The 10,190-nt window shown below is 41.1% G+C and overlaps 1 protein-coding gene across 2 annotated transcripts; it reads right to left on the bottom strand.

The window, feature by feature from the left end:
• Positions 1–651: 651 nt before the first annotated feature.
• On the bottom strand, positions 652–9,889 carry LOC307017863 (cysteine/serine-rich nuclear protein 1-like). Of its 2 annotated transcripts, none has more exons than XM_079647734.1 (5): positions 9,754–9,889; positions 6,628–6,893; positions 4,991–5,259; positions 3,953–4,249; positions 652–2,077 (listed from the first exon to the last, which is right to left on the bottom strand). In XM_079647734.1, exons 2-5 carry the CDS (start codon positions 6,890–6,892, stop codon positions 1,256–1,258), a joined length of 1,653 nt encoding a protein of 550 aa, XP_079503860.1. In that variant the 5' UTR covers position 6,893; positions 9,754–9,889; the 3' UTR covers positions 652–1,255. The 2 variants fall into 2 exon arrangements, with proteins under 2 accessions (XP_079503860.1, XP_079503861.1); XM_079647735.1 differs by having other exon boundaries at positions 4,991–5,256.
• Positions 9,890–10,190: the final 301 nt, after the last annotated feature.

Genomic DNA, 10,190 nt, shown 5'->3' with positions numbered 1-10,190 from the left:
GATAGATGCAAGCCTGTACAGGTAGAGTTATTTAAAGCATAAATGAGTCGGTTGGGTTCTGGAGGTGTGGTTACAGCAATTGTGCTTGGTTGGCGTGGCCTGTGCCTGGTGGTGGGGCCCAATGTGATATCTTTTCATGGGGCCCAAAATCCCTGGCGGCGTCCCTGTGTGCAGATGTGTGCAGGTGGGACCTTGCATGGCAGCCCTTGCCTCTGTATGTGTGTGTGACTTGGTGAAATATGACTCGTATACATTTAAGTGCTTTATGGTGTCGAAAAGACTGAAAATAAATGCTATATGAATGCATTCCATTTAAGATTCTTGAAAAAAGCTAGAGTAAGCCATAGAAACGTCATTTTGCAGCGTGTCATAAAATAAATAGTTGAAAATAATTGTAGAGTATACCAATTTAAAAAAGTGAAGCGTCAAAGTGCAAATTGGAGAAATGTTGTACCGTTTTAAAATAACCTTTGAATAAAAAATGTCCAACAGTCGAGGGTATTGAGCATCTTATTATTACATTTAAGTGAATATATGAACTATTTATAATTATGTTGCATATTTTTTAAGTGCTTCGGAAATCTTTTGAGGGCCAAACATTCAAACTCAATATGTCTTGATGGAATACACAAATATAATAAATAAAGTGAATACATTTAAAACGTTTTATTATATTACTCCAATACAAAAATATTATAACATATTGTTAAGCAGATACTTGATAATCCACAATCAGCAAAGGCAGTAGAAAATAATTCACAACTCGAAGGCTCAAAATGGAAGAGTGTTATCATTGAATTACTGGCTGCTTTAAAGTGGATTTACGCACCATGGCCAGCTACTTGCAAAGTATGCACATTTGTGTCATGATATGTGGGGCATCACTTTTTAAAATGCTTTATTGCCTTTGTGACCTTTGTAATAAATATGACATAAAACAAGTTAACTTACAATGATGAAGCGGTAGCAACAGAGCCGAGACCAAGAAATATCAGCGGTATAAGAAATTAAATAACATACAAAATATCAGGAAATCAAATAAAAATACATATTAATTATTCAAGTGCGTTTTCTCTTAAAATAAAGGCAAATATTTGTAGGCAATAGAAAAAATATCCAGCTAGGAAAAATAGTTTATCAATGATTCCTTTTTTCCATTGAAATATTATTACAAATGCATAGGCAGTGCTTTGTACATTAAATGATCTTACAAAGTCATGTCCCAAGAACGCGTGGCTATAAAATTTGCCCATTGCTACCGCTGATCCGGGTCGGGCTCCGTCAGCCCGATGAGGGACTCCAGGAGGAAGGTGCTGGACTCGTACTGCGGCAGGTTCACAGAACTCAGCAGCTGCAGGTGGAAAAAGCTGTCGGGGTGCCTGTGAAGTTTAAAAGAGCTGTGCAGAGGTCCAGAGGTGTAGTCGCTGTCGAAGAACTCGATGTCGGAGTCTGAAGCCAAACTCAGGTCCATGTACCTGCCGGAAAAATAGTCCAGGGTGGGGGAGGGGGAGCTGGGGAAGCCCTCCAGAGAGTCAAAGAAGTCTAGGTTTCCTGTCTGCCGTACTTTATGGTTTAGCTGGCTGCACGCAGAGTAGTTATTATTTTCACACATGCTGAGGGGAAGTGACAACCCTCTATCTAAATCAGGGAGGTCCTGACTCCCATCGAGGCATCCTCCCGCAGAGTCGGAGGAGGAGCAGGAGGATTCGGTCATGTCGCTGCTGCAACTGCTCTCCTCCACCGACAACCGTTCTTGGGGGAAGTGAAATGAAGGCGTTGTGGGCATGGTGTGAGGAAGGCCGTCCTCCTCCGAGGTGAAGCCGAAGGGGCAGCTCTGGTCCTGTGCACTCTGCCCCGGATCGGCCTCCTCCTGCTGCCCGTACACTTCCAGGTCCTCTGGGAGTCCCGTCTGCTCCTCTTGGCTCACTGATTCCTCCTGCAGTCGCCTCTCCATCTCCAGCTTCATGACGGTGTGGATGTAATGAGTCTGAACACGTCTGGAGTTGAACTCGATGCGGCCCTGAGAGTTTCCACAGCCGTCCGTAGTGCAGCCACACGGGAAGTTTAAGCGGTCCTCCTGTGAGTAAAAGACAGGAAGTTAAAGTAAGGCTGCAGGAATACACAGTATTAACACCACGATGAATAGTTTACCATCAGAGAGGGGGGTTGAATGTGTTTTAAATTAAAAGGTGATTTGCAAGATTCCAATTAAATTACTGCAGTGATAAGCAAAATGATAGCACGCATTTGGTGAGTGATATGTCTAAAATCCTCAAATACAGCATGTTTTTTGTACGAGAGAAAGTCAATATGATTTGACAGGCATTTGTTTGTTTTAATAATAAATTACAGGACCAATGTAAATAAATGTACATATATCAATTTAAAAGTGTGAAAATGTGGTGCACCCTTTAAAAAAGAGTTGATTGACAAATACATGATCAGAAAGCCACATTGTTGTGAGTATATATATGTTTCTGTCTCTTTCTTTGCTACGCTTGATGTGAAATACGGGGATCTGTACTGTAAAAGGGGTCCGCATAGTAAGCTGTAGCTTCAGTATGTACATGTAATGATTATGCTGGATTGTTAATAATAAATAGTTATTTGAGTAATTGTAATTATTTTATTTTATTATCCATAAATATGTACACTGTTTTTTTAATTGATAGATATGCTATTAATGCTTAAAATCACAAGATAGGAATGATGGTGTTTGGCTAATAGACATTAAACTTAAGACAATAGATAAATTGCTTTCCTAAAGTAAATATCAAAATTGCTTCAACACACGTTTTTTGTAATTCATATGAGATGCTTAAAACTAGAACCGCCAACGGGTCAATTTTACCCGCAGCTGTTTTTTGATTGTAGGTAACTTTTCCTGAAAGTGTGTTATGTAGCACCCTCTGTTGTTAGAAATGGTCAATATGAAGTCAGATTGAAAAAATCGCCCAAAAAATTGCCATTTATACCTATACCCGCCAGCGAGTAATATTTACCTTATAGAAAATGCAGCGTAAACATGACGCGTTGCTATAGCAATGCCTTGTGTCTACTGCGGTCCCATATAGATAGATAGATAGATTGAGAGAGAGAGATAGATAGATAGAGAGAGAGAGAGAGAGAGATAGACCGATAGATAGATAGAGAGAGAGAGAGAGAGAGAGAGATAGACCGATAGACAGATAGATAGAGAGAGATAGAGAGAGATAGAGAGATTTGTACTTAAACAAAACACAAGTCTAACACCAAGCGTTTAAATCAGCAGTGGTAGCAATATTTTATACTTCATGCTATCTGCACAAACTATATCATATGAAAAGTTGAGATTCCACAGACTCTATTGGTATAAGTTTCATCCATGTGCGATCCAAACTCACTGTTCTGTATGATAAATAAAAGAACATTGTACCTTGAAAATCAATAGCGGGTAAATTTGACCCGTTGGCGGTTTTAGGTATCCAGCAACCTCTGGCGGTTCTAGTGTTAAAGGTGGGGTAGGTAATTCACTTCAGAAACACTTTTTGTTATTATTTGGTATTTGTCATTAAATGCTTTGACAATAAATACATTAAAAAAATTAATCTGTGGAAGCCGTGGCGCTGTAAAAAGCACGACCAATCATCTGAGCCGGCCCGGCTAAAATGATTGGATGGCCTACCTGCTTGTCAGCCTTCCATCTGTGCACAAACTTATCTCGTGCCCTCATTGGTCATGTGCGCGTTTGTGTGTGTTGGAGGAGGGGCTCTGAAAGGAAGGGGCAGATTTTTTTTGGCTGTGTACTTTCAAATTCTAGCGAGCTGGTTTCTCCATTCTTACCTACCCTACCTTTAACAAGCTCAAACTGCAAAGTTGAAATATTTTTTGTCTCATTCATGAAGCATAAAGTGTCCTGGGGCCGCTCTATGCTTTCAGTGAATGAAGTCGTGTTTTGGTCTCAGTGTCGTACCTGGCACTTGATCCCTGCCAGGCTGCAGGCGCAGGTCTCCGGCTCACAGAAGCCCTGGCAGTCACAGCCACAGGCCTCCCTGGAGAGCCGCAGGGCGTGCAGCTGCCTCTTCTCCTCCCGGTCCACGCGCTTCACCCCCGCCGCCTGCAGGAGAGCCTGCCGCTGCCTGGAGGAGTATGGCTGGAGGAACCCTCCGTCCTCCAGCTCTGCATCACTGATGGGGACGTCTTCCTCTGGGACCTGCTCCACTGTGAGCCGGTCTGCTTCTTCCTGGTCCATGGCCCCGCTGGTGATCAACTGCAATCAGAACAATAGATACAGTTAGGAGGCTGCAAGCAATGTGGTGGTGCAGGAATGAGTCCTAAAAACCTGGAATGAGTTAGCATTATACCAATTTTGATTCCCTCCTCTCCAAGTCAACTGTGTTTTTTTATGTGTTTTTGGTGAAAGGCCCGAAATAAATAAGTAGACAAGATATTTTATTTATTTATTATCATTATTTTTTACTACATAAATCCTATTATTATTTATTTCATTTAAGTTTTGCCAGTTCTGTTCAACCGTCCAATATTTTGCACATTTGTAGACACGCTGACTTTCATCCACTTTCCATAGCAATACTGCACATATTTGATTAGATTTTATTATTATAAGTACTTAGCAATAGTATACTTTTAAACGTATAATAGTTTCAATTGTTTTTTTGGGTTGTTTTTCATACTTTTTGTATCTTCTTTAACTGTGTTTATGTATGCACCATGTACAGCAAGGCAAATTCCTCGTATGTGTTAACTTACTTGGCAATAAGCCTGATTCTGATAACATGGTGTTATAATGTGAAGTTTATCCAACTGAACAAAACGTCTAAGTATTATAAATGTAGGTTTTATTTTCTGCAATATTCCAAAATCCAATCAACACAAATCCCATTACTTATTTGTTGAGGTACCCCTTATGATGTCAACTTCCTTGTCCGCCTATAGCACATCAGCATTGCACCACTCCATGCAGACCGATGTAGAAAGTGACTACACTCACTTTGTGTTTCAGCGCCTCCAGCCTCTCTCTCCTCCGCCTGTCTCTGAGCCTCTCTCTGCGCCAGCGCCGTCGCTCCAGCGCATGATCAGCCATCGTGTATCTCTGCAGGGTGCTGTGCGTCTGCACCATGCCCAGGGTGGCCCCCCCGTGGCTGGGCACGCTGGTGAAGCCCTGACAGCGGGGGAAGATGAACACCGTCACCTGGTCAAAGCGCACGTTACTCTGCGGGCCTGCAGCGAGCTTCGTCCTCTTCAGGATAGACCGAACTGCTTCAAATAAGGAACAAACAAAAGTGAGGCACTGCAGATACTCATGATACACTATGAAACAGGCCCCTTGTCAAATTAATTAGTCTTACATCGTCAAAGATTATCACAGTGGTGCGTTTATGAAATCCTGAAGAAAAGTTTTTTCGGAGGCCTCTACTATATAAACAAACAAAAAAAAACAGATACAATTCTTGATACATTGAAGTAAATGGGGGCTGCATTTAACAACAGTAAAACTTGATCAAAACAGCCGTTTAGAAACTCTTACAAAACAAACTACTTTCTACTTGTTGCAGAAGTGATTGTTCTGTTCTTGTGAGTGTTTTGTGAAGTAATGAGCAAATGAGTATTGGGTTATACTGCACAAGTTAAGTGAGGGTTTGTGAACAGATGTTTTGATATAGTTTTTCCCCCATTTACTTCAACTAATCAAGACTTCTGATTATTTGTCCAGCATGGAGGAACACTAAAAACGTATTCACAAAAACTGCATAACAAGGGATGATTAATGATATACAAAGGGTCGCGCGGAGTATTCTTTGAACCTTTAGTGCATTTCCGAGAAAGGATACTTGGACTTGATAAATACAGCTGAGCCACTGAACTTTGACACGTGCTCTGTGTGCTGTAGTTTTCCAAGTGGCCACTAGGTGACACACTACAGGTGCCTTAGTGAAGTGGCTTGTCTCAACAAAAAACATGTTGGGAGGAAATACCAGGCAAAGGGTCTATGGACAGATGAATAGAGACAAGAAGTACTGCCGTGTCCAAATGAGGTTTACAAGATCATAATTCATCTGACAGTTTAGTCTTCAATATTTATTAGATGACTGTTTTGTTTGACAGTTTTTTTTCAAACCTTCACACATAACTGAGGCTGAACTCTAAAAGTCAGTAAACAACAGAGACCAGCTGACGGAGCTCATCTCCGCTGCTGTGTGTCTAAAGAGTTCCACACTGGGGCACTGTTTGCACCCTGACTCAATAGTGAACAGAAAACAAGCCTGGAGCTGTTGTACATCAAGTGCACAACAACTGCAGAGTATCTTGTCCTTGCAGGCCCTCGTTGCAGCTTTGTGATATCTTAATAATGCCATTTGATTGACTTTTTTTTAAAAGGATCTTGCTATTCAAATTGAATTCCACAACATCCTATTGCTCAGGCAAATGATCTTCTACCCAACCGGACAGAGGCGGGTCATTCTCTGTGCATTATCTAGAAGGTTAGTGTTTTCATATCGGTGCTGCTGCGGGCTGATAAGAGACACTCCTATTAAACACTGAGGGGATACAAAGCCAGATATGGACGAGGTTTGCATCATTTGAAAGTGGAGGGGGGGGAAATGATTGGTTGTTGGTTTGACTTACTGGGTAAACTGGTGGGCGAAGAAGGACTGTGAGGTGTGAAGTCCTGGCTGTCGGAGGGGCCGCTTTCCCCGTCGGACTCCCACTCTGAGGAGGCAGGGGAGGAGAGGGAGGACGGGGGAGAGGAGGAGGAGGAGGAGGAGGAGGAGGAGGAGGAGGAGGAGGAGGAGGAGGAGGAGGAAGAGGAGGAGGAGTAGCAGGGATCTACCTCCGCGAACTTTCTCTTAAGGATGCCTCGCATTGTTTGGTCGTGGTGGTTGATATACATTCTGTGTGAACATAAAGAAGAAGGAGCATTGGTTTGAATATTTACCGCACTGTGGTTAAAAATACACAATCCAACAGGCAAAAAACAAGTTGCAATAAATCCAAAGAGCATTCCTAACCAAGCAACATAAGATCAGACTTTATGTAAATCAACAAATAGCAATAGCAAAAAAATAATAACAATGCTGTGTTCCCTGCTCTGTTTGACAGAACAAATATACAGGCAAATCAAAGGAAATGATCACTGTAGGACTGAAAGGTCTTCCTGGTGAGAGCTGCAGGTCGAGCCGGTTTCAGGGCATGAGTTTGTTTAGGCTAATGACATCTTGATAGTTGTTATCTCACAAACTGATGTTTTATTGGTGTACAAATATGAACAGCACTCCTAACTCTCGCTTGCAAACCAGCTGGGCACTTTAGAGAGTAAAACAAAATAGATTACGAAGGTCTTTTGCTTTTCTCCGCAGAGTAATTAACATTCCAATGATTCCTCAAGTTTTTTGTGAAGAAAACGTGGAAACGGACCGTCAAATGACTGCATGCTGAGGGCTGGGGGGGTGTAATGGTTCAAGTGGATGCTATTTTTGGATGTGAACATGGAGAATAAGTCTAAACATGAATACATTCAGGGTTACAAGCTTAAGCAAGGCTGTGCAGAGCCACTGAGTAAAATACCTAAGCAGAGTGGTGTTACAGTGAAATAAAGAAAAGCTGTTGTGTTGTTCAAAATAGTCTGTTAGATAGGTCAAGTTAGCAGAATATGTTTAAAGCTGTCATTGAAGTCATTTTGGACGTAGTGACTTATGAGCTATTGGATATCATGCCAATAGCTATTGTTTAGTTTTTGGTATATTTTCTCTTGGTCCATAAAATATCAGATAATACTGAAAAGGCAAATCACAATTTCCCTAAAGCTACTTGCAAATGTCTTATTTTGTCCGAACAATCCAAAACAACAATATTCTGTTTTATTTAAGTCGACAAAAAAAATATCCTAACAAAGCTATTTGTTTTATTTTATCTGTATTTCTAATGTAGCAGACATAGAAGTAATGTTGTAATTACGATATTTCTGGTAACATTTTCCTCATTTCGTGCAGCCTTACTTTAAACTCCAGCATGGTCCAATACATGACAGTAATACATCAGCTGACCAGGATTTAGACTGACTTCCCCTCGAGTCCCCTCGAGCTTATCTTTACTTTCATAAACAGAAATTACACCAGGTCAGGAGTCTGGTCAGAAAAATAAAGTAAAACACTGTCTACTGTCTACTGTCGTCTGCCTTGACAGGCCGTCGCCTTGCCACAGCTCAGACTCATTCTGAGTCCACAAGACAAGGGGCCTCTGATTGTTTGTAGTAAGCAAATAGTTCAACCAGTGTGTGTGTGTGTGTGTGTGTGTGTGTGTGTGTGTGTGTGTGTGTGTGTGTGTGTGTGTGTGTGTGTGTGTGTGTGTGTGTGTGTGTGTGTGTGTGTGTGTGTGTGTGTGTGTGTGTGTGTGTGTGTGTGTGTGTGTGTGTGTGTGTGGGTGGGTGCACTCAGAGTGAGCAACTTCCTGGATCCACCAGCAAATAAGCGGTGAAACAAGATACAACTTATTGTGTCATTTTACTGTTTACACAGTAGAACCCTGTGCTGCATAAGCATTTAGATTTAGCTCTACTTAAAAAACATATGCATGGCTCCCAAAAAGACAGCCTATCTAATGAATGTTGCATAATTGCAGTGTTATTGTATCTGCCTTTTGTTCCAATTATATCACATGTATTACTGTTAAAATCTGACAGAGTGGAGAGGCTTTACTGTATCCGCTGAGACCACATCAATAATTTAAAGTTTCAAAGCAGCAGAAGCACAAAGTGTACGTGCACTGTGCGATACAGGAGGGGGGACTATACTGTATTTACTGAAAAGCTAAGACAAAAGACTGCAGTGCATTTTTATGGCAGGGTTGGGCAATATTATCAATATTATAACAATATTTTTGATATGAGCCTAGATATCCAGTTCGTAGTTTGCATATCGTAAAATGGCACAAGTGTTTTTCCTGGCTTTGAAGGCTCCATTAAAATTTGGTAATTTAATGTTCTACTTTGTATTATTGTTCATTACCCACTAAGTCATTATAACCATATTACTGATGATTATTTATCAAAAATCTCATTGTATAAATATTTAAGCCCCCATAATAGATCCTACAATATTGTCGCAATATTTCGTGATAATAGGTAAATAAATATCGTGATATGTGATTTTCTCTATATCGCCCACTCCTCTTAATAGTGGCACTAACTGGGGAAAAACCGATCATGACGTAGAATATAAGTAGCCAATAATGTCACTATTGTATTTACACAATTTAAATCCCCACAGGAATGTTGCACGGATGTCAGACCGAGTTTTCATTGGAGAAGTGCACAAGTCGTTTCCTGTTTGGCATAATAACAGTCATTAGATAGCTGACCTCTTCACCTCTCGGGGAGACACACGGCGACCATGTCAGCTATGACAACACTGTTTCCCTGTCTTTACAGCAGCAACACCAGCAGCCACAGTCCCATTCAACAGCGACCAAACGGCTTCTGCTCCTTCACAGCAGCACAAACATAGGAGACCGTGTCGTTGTGATAGGAAGTTGTTTAAACAGTAGTGTACAACTTTTAGACTCTTCATAAAACGGTCAAGTTCTACAGTAACGGTGTGTAGGTTGCCAGTATGTCCCATACTACTCTATACTAGATAAACATATCACGAAGTTATAAACATAAAATATGATAACCCAAGCCAAAACCACAATAAATAGTGACAGTCTATAACGCTTAACAAAAAAAAGACTGTGATGTGTTTTTTAGTTACTCACCACGAAGTAAATAATAGCATAATAACAAAATAAAAGCTTGAATTTGACACGAAGTTATTGGTCTTGTCCGCGGTCCCGCCAGCTGAGCATTGTGTGTCCCTCTGTGTTTATGTGGAGCTACACCGTAGTACCACTGTGAACATGGGAGGACTGGCTGGCAGCAGCCAAAGAGACGAGTGCAGCAAGATAGTAACCCCCGCTTGGAAGCGCCATAGACTTTGCAGAAAAGTACAACTGTCAGAAGAGCTTGCAACTTTATTATTTGAGTACGAAAAGTCAGATAAAAAGCTAAAAGTATAAAATAGACGTGATAGCCTACTTCATTAAACAGTCACAACGTAGTAACTGTTAAAAAACAACACCACAACGCTCTCATAAACACAAATACTAGTATTGGTACAACGTCGTGCATTCAAACCAAATGACCAAACATGATA

This window comes from Notothenia rossii (assembly GCF_949606895.1).
Source record: "Notothenia rossii genome assembly, chromosome: 9".
NCBI classification, from domain to species: domain Eukaryota; kingdom Metazoa; phylum Chordata; class Actinopteri; order Perciformes; family Nototheniidae; genus Notothenia; species Notothenia rossii.
The sequence above is the reverse complement of the archived record's forward strand: the minus strand, read 5'-3'. Positions and strand labels throughout refer to the sequence as shown.

Coding starts and splice junctions, on each gene's coding strand:
- LOC307017863 (XM_079647734.1), bottom strand. CDS start 6,892: ATGTATATCAACCACCACGACCAAACAATGCGAGGCATCCTTAAGAGA. Junction 5,260..6,627: donor TTCGCCCACCAGTTTACCCA/GTAAGTCAAACC, acceptor CCTTATTTGAAG/CAGTTCGGTCTATCCTGAAG. Junction 2,078..3,952: donor TGGCAGGGATCAAGTGCCAG/GTACGACACTGA, acceptor TTTTACTCACAG/GAGGACCGCTTAAACTTCCC.